The following is a 25,024-nucleotide window of genomic DNA, read 5'->3' on the forward strand; positions in this document are numbered from 1 at the left end:
GGATAAAGACATGCTGTGGAAGAGAGACAGAGGTTAATAATAGAATAGAATAGAATAGAATAGAATAGAATTCAACTTTATTGTCATTGCACATGCACAGGTACAGGGCAACGAAATGCAGTTTGCATCCATCCAGAAGTGCTTTAGTGATATAGATATATTACAATATATATTAGCAATAATATAGATATGTAAGTATATTACAGAAATGGGTCTATTATGGTATGTTATAATGTACACGGTATGAAGTATGTTGTGAATATTCTATAACTATAAGTATGTACAGGCTGTAGTAATAACAGATATGATTCAATGCAGAGAGGTCTGTTAACACATAGTGAGTGAAGAAGAAACACCCAGTGCATCACGGGAATCCCCGGCAGCCTATGTCTATTGCAGCATAACTAAGGGAGGATTCAGGGTCACCTGGTCCAGCCCTAACTATATGCTTTAGCAAAAAGGAAAGTTTGAAGCCTAATCTTGAAAGTAGAGATAGTGTCTGTCTCCTGAATCCAAACTGGAAGCTGGTTCCACAGAAGAGGGGCCTGAAAACTGAAGGCTCTGCCTCCCATTCTACTTTTAAATACTCTAGGAACAACAAGTAGGCCTGCAGAGCGAGAGCGAAGTGCTCTAATAGGGTGATATGGTACTACAAGGTCATTAAGATAAGATGGGGCCTGATTATTTAAGACCTTGTATGTGAGGAGCAGGATTTTGAATTCTGGATTTAACAGGAAGCCAAAACAGGAGAAATCTGCTCTCTTTCTAGTCCCTGTCAGGACTCTTGCTGCAGCATTTTGGATTAGCTGAAGTGGGACATTTTTATTTCATGCCTGGATTCTCTGAGCATGAATGCTGAAGGTGGAGCTGAGGAGTGGAGGGCTCGCTCTGCTGGAAACCCAGAAGAAGAGACGGAGGTGTCTCCTCACCAGGATGTGCTGAGCAGCTCTGCTGTGTCTGCTCTTGGATCAGCCCCCCCTCCCCCGGCTCTCAGCCCCGCCCTTACTGGTAGCCGGGCTGGAGGATCAGCTCACGGCATCGCAGAGACTGCCGACCGGGAGAGGAAACGATGGCGGCGGCTGTGGACCGAGGAGGACTCCGGTGGTCCACCGACACGTCAGCGGGGACCGAGGCTGCCGGGGAGCCAGACGGTCGCGGCCCGGTGCCCATGAACCTTTTCGCTACCTGGGAGATCGACCGGTCCTCCCCGAGCTGCGTGCCCAGGTAAGAGGATCGATGCCCGGGCAGAGAGGAGAGGACGACGGGCTTCTACACAGCACCTGTTTGTTCTGTGTGTGTGTAAATGTTTTCATGTGTGATCAGTAAAGATGCAGCAGGTGCGTTCAGGTGAGTCTGGGGAACTCGAGCCTCTGTGCCTGTAATTACTGATGAATGATGATCTTTATCATTTCCATGAACCTGCTCATGCAGAAGTCCAGACTTGGTTCCTGTTGTTTTAGTTTGTGTTCATTTTTAGTTTCAGTCCAGTCAGAGGTGTTTGTACAGCGTGTGACTGTGGACGCTCACAGGGATCCTGCTGCTGCTGAGAGCTGTTCTGTCTGCAGTTTGTTAAACCTGAATTGGCAGTGTGAGTTTCTCAGAGGTCTGTGGGTGTTTTATGATCGCACACACCCTGGCATTGTGCTGTATACCTTATTATTAAGACTGATGCCCTTCAACCTGCTGATGCGTGCAGGTGAAGCCCGTCCAGTTGTTTTGTCGGTGATGGTTGTAAAACACCGTGTTTGCACAGTAACGTGAAACTCTCCTTTTAAACTGATCAGGTGCAACAGAAGGGAGAGCAGGGCTGTGCCTGCTGTCATTCAGCAGTTCATCCACAGGATGACAGGATGGTTTCAGACTTCCTGACGTCAACTTGAAGTCAGATCAGCTTCAGTGCTTCCTTTATTACTTCCTTTGGCAGAGGAGACACCGGAGCGTCCTTTACACTCTCATAAAGGACGCTCAGATCATGAATCAGATCAATCTCCTGTCGAGTTGATCTGATGTAAACTGTCGGTGGTTCAAAGTGAAGCTGCTCCTCCTCACTGTCCCGCAATGCTCAGGGGTTTCACCTGGTTCTGGCTTATCAGCGGTGTTAAGACCAGAGACACCTGCAAGGTCATGACCTCAGTGATTACATCAGCTTTCAGCAGCCAATTAGAAGTGGACAAAAATTCCTGATGACAGCCGATTAGCGTTCGTTCTCTCTGATCGCCACCTGCCTGTTTCCGGGAAGATTAGCAACATGTTCGTGCAGGGGTTAAGGAAGCCAAGCAGTCAGTGTTAATCCTCTTAAATGTCCTGTTGACTCAGGAAGCAGCGAAGATTAAAGCAAGTCATGCATCACCTCCAAACAGGTGCAAATAATACCTGAAATAATGATTTTAAAGGAAATCTTCTTCATTATCTCGGCAGATATTAAACTCTGCGGTCTCATCAGAGTGATCAACACTCCAACACCGACTGAACCCAGATCAGTCAGTGATCACAGTCACTGCAGCCTGGCCTCACTGCTCCGCTGTTCTGAGGTCAGTCTGGAGTAAAGACTTGCGGAGCCTCCATCAAAATTTTCTCCAGATCTCCAGATTCATGAACTGGAGCTTTGTCCTGGAAAACTGACGATGTGGAGCCAAGTGAGAAATTTGTGGGTTAATTCAGAGGTTTTCCCACACAGAGCTGTTTGGTTTAAAACTCATTTCCTGCGTGTTGAACTCGCATAACTATGCATGTGACCAATAAAGGATCTTGAATCTCGAGATGAGAGCGATCGATGTGTTTGTCTTCATGCAGAGCAGCTTTTAAATGATGAACTCTCCTCATCATCACGCTGCTCTGTTACAGTGACCCTCATCGCTGTGCCTGAGTTTAAGCATCTGATCAAAGATAACAGCGCCACCATCAGGTCGGCATGTGAACGTAGAAGGACAAGTAACCTGTTACAGACTGGGGCCTGTGCTGGCGCGTGCCCTCTGTCGAGGCTGACGTTTTTCAGGAGCTGAGAGCGTCACTGTCAGTTTTATGTACAACAGTCGTAGGCTAAAGCTTAACGCACCAAATAAGTGGAAAGTGAGGGTAAAACACACGAAACAAACAAGTCATCCACCCACACAGGCACATTAAAAACAGAAGCTATCCTTCACACAAAGTTTGGATCTATTTTTCACCGCCTACGTGGCAAACAGTGGCCGTGTATCAGATTTGGTGTTACACATCACTGTCTTTGCACGAATGAGAAGGAAATGTGTGAATCTTCGTCCTCAGCAGCAGAGCCAGCCTTCTGTCCTCGGGAGGGCGGATCAGAGCTCAGGTGGCACTGTTAGCAGGATTAGCAGGATTAGCTCCTGCTGGCCGGCGTTGACAGGAAGCTGCAGCCTACAGGACGAGTCCCAGCATGACCTCGCAGTAATGAGGTCTCAGGAGGTCAGCCTCTCACACTCAGCTCCCTCAGGACTCAGCTCTATTAAACACGTCCACCTCACTGCTGAAGGGAAGCTGAGGAGGTTAAAAAGGCCCCGCCTCCACGATGCGTCAGGAATACACGACTGGAATATTTGAAGTGATGGATCTCCGGGTCAAACATGGCCAGAGTGTAAAAGAAGGAGATAAATGAAGGTGAGGTGAATCACACGGCTCTGGATGCTCAGTTTAAGATGCTTTTTTGTCCTTCATGATTTTTTTTAGTCAGCAGAGTCACAAATTTATTTCATTCCAGCATAAAAACCTCGATAATCAGCCCCAGAGTGTGATATTTACTGATAATTACTGATATTTTCTGGGGTGTCTGTAGCTCAGGTGGTTGAGCAGGTTGGTGGTTCGATCCCCTGCCAAATTTCCTTGGGCAGCCCCATGTTGCTCTCCGATGCATCCTTGGATGCATTTGAGAGGCTTTCAGCCAAGAACTGATTCTGTTTTCAGTTTGTTTTCTTAGCAAACACACTTTGGCTGCTGCCCCTCTGATGGCTTCTGGACAACGGCAATGAGAAGGGAGGGGCCTTTTGGGGAGCAACAGATTAAGTATGGTAAATGGCCCGTGTTTGTACAGCGCTTTACTAGTCCCTAAGGACCCCAAAGCGCTTCACACATTCAGTCATTCACCCATCCACACACACATCCACACACTGGTGATGGCAGCTACATTGTAGCCACAGCCACCCTGGGGCGCACTGACAGAGGTGAAATAAAAAAACTTGTGTTGGAAACCATCTAAAGCTTTAGCAGCTAATTTAGAAGAAAAAAAACAGACTAGCTTTCATCTCCACGTGGACAGAGAGAGGCGCTGGTGTGACAGACAGGAGGCCGAGCAGGACGGACGTGAGCCAATCAGATGGAGCTGAGGCTGAGAGAGGAGGGAGGGTGGATGTTGGACAAAGGATAATGAAGACAGAGCTGCCAGGCAGGATGAGAAGAGGAAGACCTCAGAGGAGGTTCATGGATGTAGTGAAGACCAACATGCAGACGGTTGGCAAGAGGAATTGCTTGTGATTGTCTTCAAACTGCTTGCCCGTAATAATCTGCTGAAACTTTAGTTGCTGAGTTTCCACCGACTTTGAAGCTGGAGTAAGTTTAGCTGCAGGTGCTGATCAGACTTGTGCTGTGATCTCGTCTGTAGGCTGTCAGTCTGTTCACACCTGCTGCTGTTTGTGTTGACAGTGAAGCTGCTTCCTGTTTGCTGTGCTCTGCAGGCTCTGCATTCTGACCGTGAAGAAGCTGAAGGTTCTGAGGGAGCTGGACAGAGAGCTCAGCTCCGTCATCATCGCTGTAAAAATCCAGGTGAGATTCTGGCAGTCGCCGGCCTGACACTCACCTGTGCTGTCGATCTGACCCTGGATCTGTGTCTCAGGGCTCTAAGCGGACGTTGAGATCCAACGAGTACCTTCCTCCTCCCGACGGCCTCATGGAAACAGACCTGGAGCTCACCTTCTCCCTGCAGGTTGCACATTTAACAAAAATTCCCTTCTCAGCATGAAGAACCACACAGATCGCACACTGCCCCCTGTCTCTGATGTAAAATTGTGTGTGTATGCAGTATCTTCACTTCCTGAAGCGAGATGTGAACCGTCTGCATGTGATGTTGCAGAGGAGGAAGAGGTACAAGAACCGAACCATCCTGGGCTACAAAACCCTCGCAGTGGGTGTTGTCAACATGGCCGAGGTACGACAGGAAGCTCTGCTGCATCGGGAACTCTCGCCACAGCGTGTAGCACGTTTAGCTCAAAGATCTCCCCGTCAGCAAAATTACACCACAAGATTTTGTTTCTCCAGCAGCCGTCGTCAGATCTGTGAGATGGGACGGAGAAGTTTATATATGTGTGTGTGTCCCAGGTGATGCAGCGTCCAACAGATGGTGCCCACATACTCGGTCTCCATAGCAACCTGAAGGATGCTTCTGTGCGTGCGGCGGAACTGAGCGTTCATACTCTCTGCAGCCATCCAATAGAAATAGAGGACACAACTGGTCACCATGGCAACAAGGGCAAGGCCTCAGGTAGGAGGACAGAGAGTCTGACCATCCCTGCATCAGGTACTTGTTATAAACTGGCTACTGATTGGTCAGACATAGAGTAATAGAGTACATGTAAAGGCACAACACACACATTTTTGTTTTCATATCTTAGTGAGGACACCTAGCTGACACAATGTTTTCCCGAGCCCCTCACCATCGCCTAACTGTGGCTCGTGGGGACGGGCACTTTGTCCCCATCAGTATTGTAACATCCCAGTTTTCAAATGTACACACACACTCACAGCAGTCTGTGATGATGTCACTGCTGAGAGCTGTGACATCACTCTGTAAATGAAACACACATCAGGTCACCTGTTCACAGAAAATGGCTGCAGGTGTCGCTACTGCCACAAAATGAGCTGTGTGTGTGTGTGTGTGTGTGTGTGTGTGTGTGTGTGTGTGTGTGTGTGTGTGCGTGTGTGTGTGTGTGCGTGTGCGCGCGTGTGTGTGTGTGTGTGTGTGTGCGCGTGTGTGCGTGTGTGCGTGTGCGTGTGTGCGTGTGCGTGCGTGTGTGCGTGTGCGTGTGTGTGTGTGTGTGCGCGTGTGTGCGTGTGTGTGTGTGTGTGTGTGTGTGTGCGTGCGTGCGTGTGTGTGTGTGTGCGTGTGCGTGTGTGTGTGCGTGTGTGTGTGCGTGTGTGTGCGCGTGTGTGTGTGTGTGTGTGCGTGTGTGTGCGTGTGTGCGTGTGTGTGTGTGTGTGTGTGTGTGTGTGTGTGCGTGTGTGCGCGTGTGTGCGCGTGTGTGCGTGTGTGTGTGCGTGTGTGTGCGCGTGTGTGTGTGTGTGCGTGTGTGCGCGTGTGTGCGTGCGTGTGTGCGTGCGTGTGTGTGTGTGTGTGTGTGTGCAAACAGACCGCTCTCCTGATGTGGAGAACTACTGGGAGGACGATGACGACAGCTTCTCCTCTGAACAGGAAGGAAGTGACGACGCAGTCTTGCCTCAGGTGACCTCACCTTTATATCTTATAAAGCAGCTCTGGGTACAGCATGAAGTCAGTTAAACTTCGGGGATATGGATGTGGTTCAGTAACAGAGGCTTTGGTGTTCATGAAATCAACAACAGGTGTACGAGAGGAGCAACAGTGGGTCCACGCTGCTCTCTTTTTCTGATTATTGTATTTTGTGCGCAGGCTATGAAACCACGACTTTCACTTTGAGCATTTGTGGAGGATTTCACTGAAACAAATGCTCGATGAGCCTCTTTTTTCCCCTCAGGACATGTTTGATGATGACGAGGATGTCCGGGGAAAGATTAAGACGTCTCACAGGAAAATGATGCGAACATCCTCGCTGACTCAGGTAAGGACCAATCAGAGCAGCTGATGGTTGAGGGGCCGAAGCTGTCTTTTTCACTTTTCTTCTGTTTTCTGTCATTCAGCAGCCGAACTTTAAGCAGAAGTTTGTGGCTCTGCTAAAGAGATTCAAAGTCAGTGATGAGGTTGGTACTCACCTTCATTACCTTCAAACTCCATCTGGAGGAACTTCAGGTAGAGCTGTTTATTTTAAACTGGTGTCCCGGTGACAGTCGCCCGTTCTGGTTAGAACTTTGTAGGAACAGTTAAGTTGTGCAGGGTTTCTGGTTTGGTGTCCTCAGGATCAGCTCTCTGCTTCCTTGGACCTCTGCTGTCAGCGTCCTTGTACTGGTTCTTCTTGACGTTTCCAGCTCGATATTTTGTCAGAAAATCCTTCAGTAACAATACTGAGTGAAGAACCCAGGATCAGAGTTGAAAAAGACTTTTTATTGTCGACTGAGTAACTGAATCAAACACAGCTTTGCTGCTGACATCAGTGAAAATAAAACCATAACCTGGTTTGTAGGACATGAGTTGTAAAAAGTAGGACCTCTGTTTCGTGACCCCAATTGGCTCGTTTCCTGCAGGTTCTGGACTCGGACCCCGTGGGTCAGAGTCAGGAGGCCGAGGAGAACCTGGACCTCCTGTACGACAGCCTGGAAGTTTACAACCCGAGCGACAGCGGCCCTGAGCTGGACGACAACGACAGCATCCAGAGCACTCCCAAACCCAAGCTCAGGTGAGCCTGAAACACACCTGTCTGCGTTCACAGCTCGTCAAGCTGGACAGGAAGTTTGACCTCCAGTCAAAATGTTAGTCAAACATATTTGTGTGTTTTTAGTGTCCCATCGCAATTCTGAGTCTATCTGAGGTGTGAGGTGGTGACTATGCTGGCTGTTTTCCACCCGCAGGCCGTTCTTCGAGGGCGTCTCTCAGTCGAGCTCTCAGACTGAGATCGGGAGTCAGCAGAGAGAACGGACTGCAGCTGTGAGTGAAACACAGCATCATCATGTGAACATCCAGAACCTGAAGCTCCTGTCAGGAGACATCGGTGTATGATGGATGCAGCTTTAGAAGCTGTGTCGCCCCCTGCAGATCAAGCTGTGTAACTGCATCCTGCTGTTGTTACACAGGCGGCAGATCTACGAGGAGACTCTGAGGAGGTGAAAGGAGAGGAGACCGGGCCGAGGGTGAATCTGAAACACACACACACAAAGACACACACACTTGTTATATTCAATTCGATTTTATCCCTAGAAATCACTACAGCAGTCGTCTCAAGGTTCTTTATATTGTAAGGTAGAGCCTACGATAATCCATGCAGAGAAAAACCCATCAATCATATGACCCCCTATGAGCAAGTACGGAGCCCTGCAAGGGACATGGCAGGAAAAAAATGAAGGTAAACTTTTGCAAAACTTTTGCGAGATCTCGCAAAACATCAAACTGGTGGGTAACAGACGTCTCCGAAAACGTCGGAGCACTTTTGCAAATATGTGGTGTCTTGATAAAGCGAGCAGATATTTGAAGTTTACACAGCTGCATTCTCGCCTGAAAATATGCTACACATTTATTTTGTGACCATTTGTGAGTGATAATAGTAATATTTAAACTAAGTAGCTGCTGCCATTGTTGGGAACTGGAATTGACTGGGCCGCGCTATGAATTCTGGGATAGGTGACGAGCCAGGCGACGAAGGCAGTCCCAATTCGAAGGCTGCTCCAAATGCATCCTTCGTGGCCCAACCTATCCTTTCCAACAATGGCAGCAGCTACTTAGTTTTAATATTACTCTTATCACTCACAAATGGTCACAAAATAAACTTGTAAGATATTTTCGGGCTGTGTAAACTTCAAATATCTGTCTATATTTGCAAAAGTGCTCCGACGTTTTCAGAGACGTCTTACCCACCAGCTCAAAGTTCATCTTCATTTTTCTTCCTCCCATGTCCCTCGCGGGTCTCCGTAAGCAAGCACTTTGGTGACATTGGGGAGGAAAAACTCCCTTTTAACAGGAAGAAACCTCCAGCAGAACCAGGCTCAGGGAGGGGCGGGGCCATCTGCTGTGATTGGTTGGGATGAGAGAAGGAAGACAGGATAAAGACATGCTGTGGAAGAGAGACAGAGATTAATAATAATTGGAAATAAATGATCTGAATTTCAGGAGCGGGGCCACGCCTCCAAACACGCCCCTTCCAGTTCTTGTCTATATACACATCCCCAGCTCTACAACTTGTCCGTTCTTGTTTTCGTGGAAACACCTTTCGAGAAAGTCTTTAACACAGCTTATCTTACACGAGTAACATAATCTTACTCACCCTTCCATTTGCTTACAATCGCGTCCGTCAGCACCTCAGATGAAGGACTACACAGCTCTGCTTCATCGGTTTCCCTCCCAGCAATCCAAGAAACGCAAACACTCTGAATGTCATGGCGGCGCTTCAAAGAGACCAAATGCTGCTCTGGAAAACCTTCTAGCATTTTTCTTGCCAGCCAATAATCCGGTCTGCTACGTCGATCCATCTCCTTTTATCTGAACTCCGTCGTGCACAAAATTCCTCAAGGCATCCCTTCACTTCTCATGTGCTTTCACATGATGCTAGTGATTCAAGATTCAACCTTCTTTACTCACCACATGTACTTGTATAACTATGCATGTGACGAATAAAGAATCTTGAGTCTTGAATCACTAGCATCATTTAAACCCTCCCCCCTTGACACAGAATTCAAAACAACTCTCCAAGCGAAGGCTTTCAGTTCAACCAGCCCTTCCAAGACTGCTCACCATCACCTCTCTTTGTTTCAGAAATCAACACAGTCGTTATCGCTACCTTACCCAAAGTAAATTAATCAGCCGAGCACCCCCTCTCCATCTTCTACTCCAAGACCAGCTCACGTAAGAGTTTACGAGCCATCAAGCCGTTAACTCAAGTAATGAAGCTCTGACAGTGACAACATGTGTCCTACATATTTGTTTAAAATGTGCGTTGAAGGACATGTCCTGGTCAAAAATGACTCCAAGGTTCCTCACAGCGTTACTGGAGGCCAAGGTAATGCCATCCAGAGTAAGAATCTGCTTAGATACCATATTTCTAAGCTTTTCAGGGCCGAGTACAATAACCTCAGTTTGATCTGAATGAAGAAGCAGAAAGTTAGCGGCCATCCAGGTCTTTATGTCTTTAAGACATTCCTGCAGTTTAACTCATTGGTGTGTGTTATCTGGCTTCATGGACAGATAAAGTTCTTCTTCTTGTTTTCCACAGAAACCGGAAGATGATGTTGCCATGGGAACAGACACAGGCCCAGCTGCCAAACTATGTAAAACAGAGTCTCAGACACACATGTCACCAAGGTATACACACACACACACGTAATGTTTGAGCTCCTACAGGTATGAACAGCTGTGTAAAAACGCCTCATACACCTGTGTGCTCCTCCTGCAGTAACACGGGAAGTCAGTCGTCTCGCCACACGTGGATCATCGCTATGAAGGACAGACAGAACTCGAGAGGCATGGACCGAACGAGCAGCATCGACAGTGGGACATCGTCTGATTGCAGGATACCTGCTCCACAGGTGAGAAAGCGTCAGTTCCAGGGGTTTAAGCCTCTTTTTATTAGTAGCTAGTCGGATCGATTTTTAGCACCTTCTCAGCCGGGAAAGGTGATCCGAGCAGAGACTAAAATGTGATGTCATCAGCCTGCATGCTACCAATTGCACTTGGTAATATTGCACATCAGGGATACAGGGCGAAAGTTACCATTGTGTATGGGATGTGTGTGTCTGTCTGCACGTGTGTGGTCATCTGTAAAGTCTTTGTTGTAGAGTCTGACAGCTGACGGAAGGAAAGACCTCCGATGTCCATAACTTGGATGTTCAGTGGTTGCAGTGGGGGATGTTTGTGCCTGTGGAAGCCTACCACCAGCTCCTTGGTTTTACTGGTGTTGATCTGGAGGTAGTTCGGCTGGCACCAGTCCACAAAGTCCTGGGTCAGTCCTCTGTATCCTTGTCGTCCCCATCAGTGATGGGCCGCCTGCAGTCGTCAGAGAACTTCTGCAGGAAGCAGTGGGTGGAGTTGTGGGAGACGTCCGCAGTGTAGATGGTGAAGAGGAACGGAGCCAGAACCGTTCCCCGTGGGGCCCTGTACTGCAGACGACCCTGTCCGACACACAGGCCTGAGTCCTCACATACTGTGGTCGGTCGGGGAGGTAGTCCAGAATCCATGTGGGAGCTGTGGGACTCTCCCCAGCCTCAGGTTCAGGTTGAAGAGGTGCTCCATCACCCCACACAGGACCTGACAACCCTTGAGCTGAGTACCTGAGTACTGGATTGTAGTGGAAAACCAGTCAATTCCAGTCGAGTGGTGCCCAGTCGATCCACGCAGGCACTAATGGAAAAGGGGCCTTAGTGTCAGCAGGAACATGTTCCACCACCAGGTGTCAGTGTTGCTCCTGTTTTGGTGTTAAAATCACTGATGCTGCATGCCGTCACCTCATTATCTGTGTGTGTGTGCGACGTCACTGTGCCATCCGCCTCCTTTTCATCCATACAGAAAATTGCAGATGTGTACACTGCTCTCAGAAATGTAACACTTTGAAACACGTCAGGTCTCAATGGGAAAGATCGTGCTGGATATCTCTGATGTCGACGAGTAACATGTTAGGAATGAAAGGATGCCGTGTTGTTTGATGGCCTGCAGAGGGTCAGATTCAGGTTCAGGGTCAGAGTGAACTGTCTGTCTTACCTGTATTTCTTTAGCTGGGACCACATCCTGTTGTCACGCCGTTTCTCGTGATAATGGCGGATGGCGTGAGGATGAATTGAGGCTCCGTTTTGGGGCCCTCAGAGGAGACTGGTGTTAGCTTCCGGGCTGGGCAGATGTGCATTTACTAATGAGAAGTGAATGAATTGAAAAAAGGATGTTGGTCGGGCACCAAAACGAGAAAACACAGTTTAAAGTGCAGGGGCGGTCACAGATAGACAGCGAACCAGGAGGGGGGTGTTTGAGGTCTGGCCCCCCTACTGAAATTCAGATAACTTATCTCCAAGTGAAAGATAGACACAGTCGCTGTACCGATTCACGTTTGGGGCCTCAAGTGGGCACTAGAGGAACTGCAGTACTTCATATCTGATACTAAAGACTGGTGCTTGTTTTTAGGTAGCTAGAAAGTCGGTTTTGGATCAGCTGAACCACATCCTGTTCTCTGATGATCAGATACCTGACTCCATTATCCTGATCAACACCACAGACTGGCAGGGACAGGTACGCATCCTTTTTCTGTCTTTCAGGGGTTTGAATCAAGCTGAGTTCAGTTTCTATGATCGTTCAGAGCCCAACGTGTCTTTGTGTCTGCGCTGTCCCTCCTTAGTATCTCTCTGAGGTTCTCTTCGATCAGCCAATCGTCTGCACTGTTTCAACGGCTGATGTTCAGGCCGCCTTCAGCGCCATCATCGGACGCATCCAGAGATTGTAAGAACATCCGTACTTTTATTCTGCACAGACATCAGTGTTTGAATCTGGCTGAGCTCTGAATCCTGTCCTGCATACTTACGTCAAAAAATTCATTTGATTATAAACAAGTTTGCATACATATATGTATGAATATATATTCTCTCTGACCTGAATCCGTTTCTGCAGCTGTAACTGCAACTCGCAGACTCCGCCCACCATGAAGGTGGCAGTGGGAGGAGATCAGAGCTACCTGACCACAGTGCTCTGCTGCTTCGTCGAGCAGCTGGCCAGCAAGACGTCTGATTGGTTGAGCTACATCCGCTTTCTCATCATCCCTATTGGTGCGCCTATCACACACACACACACACACACACACACACACACATTTCACTAAATCATTGTCTCAGTTGCGATGAGAGTACCGTCTGGAGACGCCAGTATTTGTTCTATATCTACTGATCATTTGGTTTTTGTATTTGTTCAGCGTAAAAGTTGGGTGAAAATGACATTTTCTTCATTTTTGTTACAAATAATTTAATTGTAACAAGTATTGTGCAGTTGTTAGTTTGCAGATTTATTAAATATATATCATTCAGAAATACTGTCACGGCCCTGAGTGTGACGACTCAGCATTTTGTATTTCTTTATATTATTCGATGTTCTTGTTTATTCTGTTATGTCTTTTGTTGAGGTTTGCCATTTGTTTGGCTTCTGTTCTGTGCTCACACTTCTCTGTGTTCCCTCTGTCTGTGTGGTGTCACTCACCGTCTGCTCGTGAATCTGTTAAGTTCAGTGTCTTGTCGGGTTCTGTGTCTGTGAGTTTCCTGTTTTATTCTGAAGGTCTCTGTCTCATGTGAGTGTTGTCAGCCTTACGTCTGTGTCTCGTCAGCCAAATTTCACCCAATCTACTTATTCATAAACGTGACAATTTGCAGTGTTTTGAAAGGAGCATTGTGTTCCCCTCCTGTATCCCATCCCACGATTACTCCTGTGAGTATTTAAACCCCGTGTGTTCTTTCCCTGCATCATCCTCTGTCTCCCTGCATCAAGGTTTGCGTTTGCTTAGTTTTCCCAGTTCTGTTTCCGCCACCCTCACCTTTGTTATATGTTCACTCTCCATTACAGTTTTTCTCAGTTGCTTTGGTACTTCATCAAAAAGAAAAGTCAGTTGCTCAAAATAAGTAGTCAATGCTTCAAAAGCAAGTCCCTTAATCAAAACAGATGATATATTCATCAAAAGCAAGTACTTATATCAAAGTGTCAGGGCTGTCACAATTACAAGTCATCACACCAGCACCTTTGGTCACAAAATCAAATGGTTTGAACATGTTCTCATTGTGACGGAGTTCTTTGTAGGTGCTTCCCAATGACATGTCAAGTCTGGACAGCATGCACGGCATGTTGAAAACCAGAAATTGTAAAGGAAAATCAAGACACTTCCTCTGCACTCTTGATAATATTTAATTGAAACTGTTCACAGATTTGTGCAACTGGGGAAATACAGCAAATCAAACATTTTACAGCAAACAAACTCACTTAGACAGTAAACCTTACTGCAGTAGTCATGAAACAAAAAACTGAAAAACAGACACTGCTGCATATCAATCATTGATATCTAGACACTCCCGTCTGTCTGCCCACATATTTGCATCAACATCACAGCGAATGTCAGCTCTATCGATGCATCGGGGAAAGCATCTTCTGGAGTGTCGAATCCACCTTCTGCAGGACTCTGCTGTGATGTCATCACAAGCTGCATCCATAGCTGCTAGCAGGGTCATTTGGGTATGTGGATGCCTGTCATATACCCTCCACCTCCAGGAAGAGAAAAACTCCTCAATTGGATTTAGGAATGGACTGTAAGGAGGAAGAAACTCCATAAGCATCCTGTTGTGTGCTGCAAACCACTGCCTGACTACAGCAGAGTGATGGAAGCTAACATTATCCCAAACCACTGCATACATTGTCCGATTGTCACCAGGATCATCCCTTTCATTTTGTGGGATTAGGGCCCGATAAAGAGCGTCCAGAAAAGCCAACAGGTGTTGTGTATTGTATGCACCAATACGAGGAATATGGGTGTGAACGCCATTTTCTGAGATTGCTGCACACATTGTAATATTTCCTCCTCGTTGGCCTGGGACATCAATGGTGGCTCTTTCGTCCACGCCGTCTGCCTTTTGTGAGATTGAATCCAGCTTCGTCAAGATATACAAACGTGTGCAGGGGTTCCCTGGCCTCCAATTCCAGGATACGCTATCCAAAGGATGAGAATAAAAAAGTCTGTAATGGTGCATTTGGCACAACAGATTGTACAGTTTGAACTGTGAATAGGATTACAGTAACATGCATAAATGTAAGTGCAGTACATGGCCTAAACTTTTACAGTAAACAGAGGTACATATGCAAACATGTTTTACCTGTACATACTGGTGACGGAGCTCCTTCACTGTTCCGTTCAAATGGTACTTTGCACAATTGCTTCATGGACATTTCATTCCGTCTGAGGACTCTGTCTATGGTGGGCATTGATATTGACTGAATATTTCCAAAGATGGTGTCATCTTCTACGACAGCTCTTTGTATTTCTCTCAGTCTCAAAGCGTTGTTTGCAGCCACCATTGCACAAATTCTTTCCTCTTGCTGTGGAGTCAAAAGTGGACCTCGTCCACCTCTCCTAGGTTGTCTGGCAGTCCTTTTTGAGATGCAGATGAAAAAACACAAACATAAATAAACGCAAACATGCTTACAGTAATGGTTACAGGACTATCATTCAAAACTCCTTTCTTTACAGCATTACTGTATTGTACCACAGCACACTATGCCACACCTGGGCCAAGTCTGCGCTTCAGTTACAGTACGTCTATATGTAAAGATCTATAAGGTCATGTCCTAATGCAAATCTCCTGTATGACTATGAAAGTGCAGAGCAAATTAGTTTGTGCTGAATAACTACATTACAGTATGCTCACCTGTTTTCCCGACGAAATGTCTGAATAATAGAACTTACAGTAGTTCTCCCAACATTTGGCTGCACCCTTCGACCAGCCTCGGCCATTGTGAGGCCATGGTTTATCACATGACCCACAAGTGTTGCCCTGATTTCGTCAGGAACGTGTCTATGTGGTTGGCCTCTTCTTGCCCGGTTTTGTCCTCGTCCTCCACCGATCCTCACCCCTCTTCCACAAGGCTGACGTTAAATGTTCTGCAGTTTTGTAGATTCAGTATGCACCTCATGCCAATCCTGGTTTACATTATATATATACTTGTAGAGCAGGGGATACTGTAACGCGATTCACCTGTGACTGGGTAGAAGACTGAAGGACCCGTCCCATCCTGGCAACAAACTGTTCCAACTTCTGCAATCTGGTAGAAGGTTCCGCATCTTCCGGGCAAGGACAGAGAGACTCAAGAGGAGCTTCTATCCCCAAGCCATCCGTGCCCTAAACACACACACCCGCCCTCTCACATCATCTATAACTGACTGAGACAGGACTCTTCCAGACACTAAACCAAGGCACAATGTACATTTCAATACCTTTAATTTTAAATATGTTTATATTGTCTATCCTGTAAAATAGTCAGATGTCTATTCATATTAATGTACAGAATTCACCTGCTTGCTGCTACTACTGCACATTCACCCAATGTATATACTATATATATATATATATATATATATATATATATATATATATATATATATATATATATATATATATATATAGAAAGAAGGGACTGCTCTCACAGCTAGAGATTGACGAGGTACAACACAAATGCTACGGCAAGGAGGAGTCAGGACGCCAGGTCAGGGGGGAGATATCATCACCCCCACCCGAGATTGGGTACATAGCCCCAAGTGCGATAGGAGAAGGATCGTTGAGTGCGAGAGGAACTGACCTGAAAAATAGGATCATGGCCAAGCTTGAAACCTGGATCCCGCGTAGCCGGTTACCAAGATTACGTGAAGTTCCCTCAGAAGGTCTGCTAGATGATGTTAATGCAGCACTACGGGCAATACCTACAACCACGATTACCGACACTAACAAGCTGATCTACAATACGGCAGCAGTGATCAGTGAGATGCTTGGCTACAAGTTGAACAGCGACAAGGGGCAGTACCCTCCATGGAGAAGGAGGCTAGAGAGCAAGATCAAAGTAGCACGGAGGGAGGTTAGCCAACTAACGGAGTTGCAGAAAGGTGCGACAAATAAGGTGCCTAAGAAATACAGCAAGCTGTCCATACCTGAGGCCTTGGAAACTGCCAAGCAAAGACTCACAGCCTTGGCCAGCCGCTTGAGGAGGTACACCAGAGAGATAGAAGGCAGGAGAATAAACCAGCTGTTCTCCACAGAACCAGCAAAGGTGTACTCTCAGTGGCAAGGGAACAATAAGAGAACAGCACCACCAAGGCTGGAGACGGAGCAATACTGGAAGAGCATATGGGAGAAGGATGCAACCCATAACGGCAATGCTCAGTGGCTAGAGGATCTGAGGGCAGACCATAACGACCTCCCTGAACAGGGTCCAGTAACCATCACAGTGGCAGATATCCAAGAAAGGGTCTCCAGTATGAAGAGTTGGACAGCACCAGGGCCCGACATGGTTCACGCCTACTGGCTGAAGAAGCTGACTGCACTCCACGAGCGTCTGGCAGCACAAATGAACCAGCTGCTAGTTAACGAGAGACACCCGGAATGGCTAACTGAAGGCCGGACGGTCCTGATCCCCAAGGACCCCAAGAAGGGACCGGTCCCCTCCAACTACCGACCAATAACCTGCCTCAGTACTACATGGAAGCTCCTGTCAGGCATCATATCGGCTAAGATGAACAGGCACATGGGTCAATACATGAGCGGGACACAGAAAGGAATTGGCAAGAATACCAGAGGCGCAAAACACCAGCTACTGGTAGACAGAACAATCAGCCGAGACTGCAAGACCAGACTGACCAACCTGTGCACTGCCTGGATTGATTACAAGAAGGCCTATGACTCAATGCCCCACAGCTGGATACTGGAATGCCTAGAATTGTACAAGATCAATGGGACCCTAAGAGCCTTCATCAGGAACTCAATGGGGATGTGGCGTACAACACTAGAGGCCAACTCCAAGCCCATAGCACAAGTCACCATCAAGTGCGGGATCTACCAAGGAGATGCTCTGTCCCCACTGCTGTTCTGCATAGGCCTGAACCCCCTCAGTGAGATCATTAACAAGACTGGCTACGGATACCGACTACGGAACGGAGCAGTTGTCAGCCACCTCCTGTACATGGATGACATCAAGCTGTATGCCAAGAGTGAACGAGACATCGATTCACTGATCCACACTACCAGGCTATACAGCAATGACATTGGAATGTCGTTCGGACTGGAGAAGTGTAGTCGGATGGTAACAAAGAGAGGGAAGGTAGTCAGAACTGAGGGGATTGAACTACCAGAAGGCAACATTGCAGACATAGAGGACAGTTACAAGTACTTGGGGATCCCACAGGCGAATGGGAACCATGAAGAGGCCGCTAGAAAAGCTGCAACGACCAAGTACCTGCAGAGGGTCAGGCAAGTCCTGAGGAGTCAGCTGAATGGTAAGAACAAGATCCGGGCCATCAACACGTACGCCCTGCCCGTGATCAGGTACCCTGCTGGGGTAATAGGCTGGCCAAAGGAGGAGATAGAAGCCACTGACATAAAGACAAGAAAGCTCCTTACCATGCATGGAGGGTTTCACCCCAAATCCAGCACCCTGAGGCTGTACGCTAAGCGGAAGGAAGGGGGCCGGGGACTGGTGAGTGTCAGCACCACAGTCCAGGATGAGACAACGAACATCCAAGAATACATTAGGAAGATGGCCCCAACTGACCGAGTGCTCAGTGAATACCTCAGGCAGCAGAAACCCAAGAAAGAGGAGGGAGACGAGGAACCATCATGGAAGGACAGGCCCCTGCACGGTATGTACCACCGGCAGATAGAGGAGGTGGCTGATATCCAGAAATCCTACCAGTGGCTGGACAAAGCTGGACTGAAAGACAGCACAGAGGCACTAATCATGGCAGCACAAGAACAAGCTCTGAGCACAAGATCCATAGAGGCTGGGGTCTATCACACCAGGCAAGACCCCAGGTGCAGGCTGTGTAAAGATGCCCCAGAGACAATCCAGCACATAACAGCAGGGTGCAAGATGCTAGCAGGCAAGGCATACATGGAACGCCATAACCAAGTGGCCGGCATAGTGTACAGGAACATCTGTGCCGAGTATAACCTGGAAGTCCCGAGGTCAAAATGGGAGATGCCCCCAAGGGTGGTGGAGAATGACCGAGCTAAGATCCTGTGGGACTTCCAGATACAGACGGACAAAATGGTGGTGGCTAACCAACCGGACATAGTGGTGGTAGACAAACAGAAGAAGAAGGCCGTAGTGATCGATGTAGCGGTTCCGAATGACAGCAATATCAGGAAGAAGGAACACGAGAAGCTGGAGAAATACCAAGGGCTCAGAGAAGAGCTCGAGAGGATGTGGAGGGTGAAGGTAACGGTGGTCCCCGTGGTAATCGGAGCACTAGGTGCGGTGACTCCCAAGCTAGGCGAGTGGCTCCAGCAGATCCCGGGAATAACATCGGAGATCTCTGTCCAGAAGAGCGCAGTCCTGGGAACAGCTAAGATACTGCAGGACCCTCAAGCTCCCAGGCCTCTGGTAGAGGACCCGAGCTTGAAGGATAAACCGCCCGCAGGGGCGTGCTGGGTGTTTTATATATATTTATATATATATATATATATATATATATATATATATATATATATATATATATATATATATATATATATATATATATATATATATAGTGTATATATATATATATAGTATATATATATAGTATATATATATACTATATATATACATATATACTATATATATATAGTATATATATATATATATATATATATATATATATATATATATATATATATATAATGTTCTTCCTCTACACCCCCCCCCCCCCCCACCCCCAATTTTTTTGCACATGTCGAGGAGCGTGTCAGGCTACATTTCACTGTGTGTTATACTTGTATAACTATGCATGTGACAAATAAAGAACCTTGAACCTTGAACCTTGAAGAGGCTTTTCATTGGTTGCAAGTAAGAGTAACACACACCAATTTTCATTAGTGTGAGATAAGGTTCACCTGAGAAAAGTAATTTATGGAGATTTTCATGGAAACTCCTTAAAAATAGGGTTTTCAAAATGGGTGTACAAATTGTTTGACAAGATGTTCAACAATTTTGAGTGCACTGACACAAGCAATGAAATGAAGACTATTAGTTGTAAGGACAATGACTATTCAGCCGGTACAAGTATAAATAATTGTGACATTCATGATAAAAGCAAGGAGATGGCACGGTGGTTAGCACTGTTGCCGCACAGCAAGAAGGTCCTGAGTTCAATTCCACCATCAGGCCGGGGTCTTTCTGTGTGGAGTTTGCATGTTCTCCCCGTGTTTGCGTGGGTTCTCTCCGGGTACTCCGGCTTCCTCCCACCATCCAAAGACATGCAGCTTGTGGGGATAGGTTAATTGGATAATCCAAATTGTCACTAGGAGTGAATGTGAGTGTGAATGGTTGTCTGTCCCTGTGTGTTGGCCCTGCGACAGACTGGCGACCTGTCCAGGGTGTACCCTGCCTCTCGCCCTATGACAGCTGGGATAGGCTCCAGCGCCCCCCGCGACCCTGAAAAGGATAAGCGGAAGCGAATGAATGGATGGATGGATGGATGATAAAAGCAAGGAGATAGTGATGAATAGCAAGTCAAAAGTGACCATTCTTTAGATATTTGTACTTACTCAACTGCTTCATGTCCAAAGGCATTTGCCTTGAACATGAAACCGCCACAAGGTTGTGCCAAAACGACTACATGTTGTGGAGGTTGAACTAACTATTGTGCAAAGTTTAATTCTGTTATGAGAAATGCACCAAAGCAACTGAGAAAAACCGTAATAAAGCTCCTTCATATCAGTAGTGCCTGAGTCTTGGGTTTGCCCTGCTAACCATGACAAATACACCATTCTTTAACAATGTGAAGTTTTTATTACTGTGTGCTCAAATGTGGGACTTATATTTATTTATCTTAGCTGTCATGGTTTTGACTGGCACGTATTTTAGATGCTCCAGAGCAGTCAGTGTTTCCAGGAAGTGTGCTCCTCTTACTGTGAATGTGCCAAAGTAATCAGTGTTCACCAAACTGCTTTAAAACAAAGAAATGGTTTCTCTTTATCCACAGTAACATCTCTATGTGGAGAAAACAGAGAGAAGTGAACCATTATTTCTATAATAATGTTTTGAGTCTTAATGTGACGGTTTAAAAGCAGTTGCTTGGACAGGTGAAGTCACAGACGATTTAATAAAGCAGCTCCTCAAAGCCTTTTTACATCTCATTGGACTCACGGCTCCTTCGTCCTGTTCATTCAGGTGTTCAGAAAATATCTTCTGAAAGCACACAGTGCATGCAGCAGTGAATACAGACACAGAGATTGTTCATAAAGGATCCCCTCGCAGGAGTTGATAGAGACAAAAATATGCAAATCACTTTGGAAGAACTGACCTTTAAATCCAAAAAGCCAATCCTGTAAGTCACAGTGCTGGGACCAGTATATTTCTATCATTTATGTGAGGCTAATAAAAGCTTGCATTTATTTTAGAGATGAAAGCCATTCATCCAAAACCAGAGCTGCTGTTTGATGAGCTTCCATATTACAGGTTTATACGTGACTGTAACATCCTGGAGGAAATACAATTATTGCTTGTGTAACTCGATGCGTTTCTTTCACAACCTACAGACGTGTTAGGACAGGGAGCTGCTGTCGATGGTGCATCAACCCAGGTCAAAACATCTGGACACAAACATGTGGAGTCACGATGACTAATGTCCCAAATACACAGTACAAAACTCTCAGTTTGACACACAATCCGGTCGTTAAGTGATGACGTGACGAATCCTACTTCCGGGTCTAAAGTAGTCTGCGTTTAATATGGCTTTTGTGTTGTTAACATGTTTAATGTTTTGTATTTTCTTCTATTTGATCTCAAAAAGCTCCTAAAACAGTCAGTGATCACTGTTGACCTCCCTCGGCTTTTATTACCGCTAATCATTTATTTAAGCTCAGTTTTTAAAACCTTAGGATGTAGCTACAGCCCAGCCCATGCAGCAGTATATGAATGACTAACCTCGTATTGTGGATGGATTATCTCAGTTGTTCTTCTGGCTGAAGTTTGGTCCTTTTACAGCATCCTGCCATGCGATTACATTTGTTCCTGACCACCGAGAACACTCACGGTAACTTTTATCCAGTGGAAAAAAAGTTAGCGTGTTTATATTATGCTAACATAGCTGTGTCGCTAGCGGTCACGTAGCACATCATTATATACCAGCTAGCCCAACTTCAGTAACCCTACAAACGTCAGTGCTGTTTAGTTTTCTGTCTTCATTTATGCTGGAAGTGATAACAGAGCTGTACGTTTGAATTTGTTTCCAAAACCCCGCAGTCAGGACATGCTATATTGTATTTAGATAGAAGCTAGCGAGCTAACTCCCTGCTAACTTCTAACTCCGTTAAATGTCATAAATTCCGTTTCCATGGATGCCTGGATGTTAAACTCAATTGTTACACCTGGTAGAGCAGAACGCTGATCATTTTATTAAAGATGAAAGACTTTAGACAGTTTTTCAACTCTCAGTAATGCCATAGTGATCGTTTGATATATGGACCTGCAGCGGAGTTTAGGCCCAGACACGACTAGTGACGTCAGACTGAACAACCGGATACCAGACAAAGGATGTTCTGGTGTTCCAGCCTGAAACCCCTGCACAGGCATCTCTGCTGATAGCTGCATGCGTGCTGCATGGTCCTGGACACCTGTTCAGAGTGTCTGGCAGAGGATATGTCAAGACCTAAGTCCAAAGAGGAGACTTGACTCCGACTCGGACCGTCCCGTCTCGTTCCTTTTCTGTGTGTCTGTTGTCGATTGAGTGGATGACCGGTCACAGCATGCAGATGGTGCTGTGGGGTGTTGTCATTGCGGGCCCTGGATCCACTATTCCCCGCCGTGGTGGGCTGTGGGGAATAGGGGTTGATAGGTTTGTAGCTTGAACCCATCTGCTGGAACGTTGAAGACAATATAATTACACTGCAAGCAAGACGCAAGTAGGCAAACTTCTTCATGGTACTCGTGCACGGGAGAGAACCAGACAAACGCCGTTCCTTCGCTTGACCCCAGTAGCTCTCGTCCGTTCTCCCATACACTGTCCTTTTATTGAGGTTACATGAATATGCATAGGTTCATTAACATACGACGTCTACATACAAACAAAGAGTACCTTGCCTGTGTGTGTGTGTGTGTGTGTGTGTGTGTGTGTGTGTGTGTGTGTGTGTGTGTGTGTGTGTGTGTGTGTGTGTGTGTGTTGCTGATCAAAGGGTTAAACATCCTTGGTCAGGAAGAGGGTAGCCTCCCCCTCACCCTAGATGGTTCATCCTAGATAACACGGTGAGGAAGTCCTGCAGTTCATCTAAACAAAGAGCACTTAGACTAGAACAGACGCAACTACGTTAATCCTACCATAAAACAATAAGACACGGTATGACCTCTCATGCTCCCAAAGTGCTGTCTAATACACACAAAGTTTGCAGACTATCAAGGATCAAAACCTCTACCAATCTACAACTAATTACAAAACTCTAAGCATATATAAGTAAATATTTCTAAGCATAAATGACAATCAACAATACAAATCTAACAGGGGTGCTGGTCTTATCCCAGTGCAGGTGCAGCAGTTGGTGACCCAGTGCACTTTTCTACTTGTGCTCTAACCCTTTCTTACATTCTGTTTCCTTTTTTTCATTTTCACCACCATTCATTCATTCACTCTCCATCTCTCTATGTTTATACTTGATAAAAAATTGTATTGAAATCAGAGACATTTGATCAGAAAGTGTTTTAAATTTGTCAGGTTACAGATGGAGTGACCTACATTCCTTCTTTTGACCAATGACCCCGACATGGATCAGTGAGCAGGTGCTTCATGTGTTGAGTTTTGGGTAAAGACCTGAAGCTTCTTACATCCTTTCCCCTGACACAGTGAGAACTTTACTCGTACCAGCTGCGTTTCCAGTAGCTGCTGGTGAAAGCTTAAAGATCCACAGCTCTCTTTAGATCTGAGTAGAGCTCCTTAAAGCTATGTAGAGTTCATGTGAGGCAGCTCATTAGGCTGGTGGACAGCATGTTTTGGCTCATGAACCTTCCTCTAATGCGTTTCTCTGCAGGAGTCCACCCGCTGGCCAAGTACCTGTCTTCCCTGGATGGGAAGTTCAGCGGTTTGTTCATGGACGCCGGCTGGAGGGAGCTGTTTGGACGCCCGGAGCCGCCTCCTCTCGGTAGGTTTCCTCACAATTATTGCAGCCTGACATCTTAGCAGCAGTTTAATGAGCTGGTTTCAGTAAAACAAGCATTTATATGAGATGAGACTCTGTCGTTTGGCCTCTTCTTTGTGTCATTTACTGGTTGAAGCATGCTGCTCTGGCTGAGAGTAGCTCTGTCTCTTCAGATGCACAAACACAAATCCAACCTCTCCAAGTGTTTTTTGGACCCAGGATAAAAACCACAGGATGTGATGTGGTTTGTTTCTGACAGATCCTGTGGGTGTAGCCAGTCGGGTTTCTCAGTATTTGGCCGGAGCGGCTGTTTCTTACCTGTGTCCGATCTCCGAGGCCATGCTGACCTGCAAACACAAGAGGTATGTTCCCCTCAGCATCAGGATCTGACTGGAGAGTAGGGAATGCTTATCAAACACTTCAGTCACTTCCTCTTTGTGTCTGTTGCACAAATATAGTTTTTCTCCTTTGCTGTAAACCTCCACCACTCAAGTTCTGACCCCTGTAATGGTTCTGCCTTCGGTCTGCTTTCGATTGCTGGACACTTGGTGCCACTGAGCAAAGCTGTGTTGAAGGAAAGCGCCGCAGCACAGCTGGTACTTTGTCGCTCTGAACCCGTTTATTTGTGGTTAAAATCCTCCCAGCTGTTCAGAACAATGCGTCCCAAGCAGAAGCCACGCCATGCTGGCGGTAGAATTCAGCGTGTACCAGTGTAATAATGTTTTTCTGACAGAGCGCGACGATAACTAAATAAAAACTTGCAGTATTGCATTATTGTACATAGGTTTGAGTGTCCTTCATCTTTCTTAACTCTTACTTTTCTGTATTCTTCTGTACAGTAAGGTGAGAAACAGTATTCCTATTCTCCTGTACGTGCTGCCAATTGGCAATAAAAACCTTTGAGTCTTTAACGCACTGAGAGCTGAACGCTTCCTGTTTGCTTTTCAGTCAGGACCAAATCACAGCAGCACCCAGTGGCCATCGTAGAAACTGCAGCAAGAGAAACTTTCATTTATAACGAAACGATCTTCTCACTGTTATCGGTTTATTTTGCTCTTGCTCCACAGCCCCGACGATGACTCCTGCCAGAAGTTTCTTCCTTTTATCGGGGTAAGAAATGCTGCTGTGCTCCTGCGTGTTCCTGTATGACACATTCAACGGCAAACACGTCGGGTCACGGTATAGCAGTATAAATACAAAGACAGTGCAAAACCTTCAATTAACAGGAAGTGGTCCAAAAAAAGTCTTTAAACTGATAAATGGATTTGTTTCATAAAGTTTCACAGCGACCTGCATCAGTTTCTTTTAACTGTCTGTAAGCTGAGGATGCTGCTGGATGTTAAAGCTGGATTTCAGCTGC

The 25,024-nt window shown here is 46.4% G+C and overlaps 1 protein-coding gene across 2 annotated transcripts in view; it reads left to right on the forward strand.

The window, feature by feature from the left end:
* Positions 1 to 968: 968 nt before the first annotated feature.
* The window catches only part of LOC308394719 (phosphofurin acidic cluster sorting protein 1-like), a 28,620-nt gene continuing 4,564 nt past the window's right edge, over positions 969 to 25,024 (forward strand). The window contains exons 1-19 of one of the 2 annotated variants that reach the window (XM_080879173.1): positions 969 to 1,224; positions 4,686 to 4,773; positions 4,844 to 4,933; positions 5,030 to 5,155; positions 5,326 to 5,488; positions 6,354 to 6,445; positions 6,717 to 6,800; positions 6,880 to 6,939; positions 7,381 to 7,532; positions 7,705 to 7,780; positions 7,927 to 7,983; positions 10,056 to 10,144; positions 10,236 to 10,368; positions 11,951 to 12,055; positions 12,162 to 12,262; positions 12,431 to 12,585; positions 23,557 to 23,667; positions 23,924 to 24,026; positions 24,732 to 24,774. In XM_080879173.1, the coding sequence (XP_080735299.1) occupies positions 1,070 to 1,224; positions 4,686 to 4,773; positions 4,844 to 4,933; positions 5,030 to 5,155; positions 5,326 to 5,488; positions 6,354 to 6,445; positions 6,717 to 6,800; positions 6,880 to 6,939; positions 7,381 to 7,532; positions 7,705 to 7,780; positions 7,927 to 7,983; positions 10,056 to 10,144; positions 10,236 to 10,368; positions 11,951 to 12,055; positions 12,162 to 12,262; positions 12,431 to 12,585; positions 23,557 to 23,667; positions 23,924 to 24,026; positions 24,732 to 24,774 (1,983 nt within the window). In that variant the 5' untranslated portion in view covers positions 969 to 1,069. The remainder of the gene's footprint in view (positions 1,225 to 4,685; positions 4,774 to 4,843; positions 4,934 to 5,029; positions 5,156 to 5,325; positions 5,489 to 6,353; positions 6,446 to 6,716; positions 6,801 to 6,879; positions 6,940 to 7,380; positions 7,533 to 7,704; positions 7,781 to 7,926; positions 7,984 to 10,055; positions 10,145 to 10,235; positions 10,369 to 11,950; positions 12,056 to 12,161; positions 12,263 to 12,430; positions 12,586 to 23,556; positions 23,668 to 23,923; positions 24,027 to 24,731; positions 24,775 to 25,024) is intronic. The other variant, XM_080879174.1, reaches the window with a different exon arrangement.

The sequence above is a fragment of the Rhamphochromis sp. 'chilingali' genome (genome assembly GCF_963969265.1).
Source record: "Rhamphochromis sp. 'chilingali' genome assembly, chromosome: 4".
NCBI lineage: Eukaryota > Metazoa > Chordata > Actinopteri > Cichliformes > Cichlidae > Rhamphochromis > Rhamphochromis sp. 'chilingali'.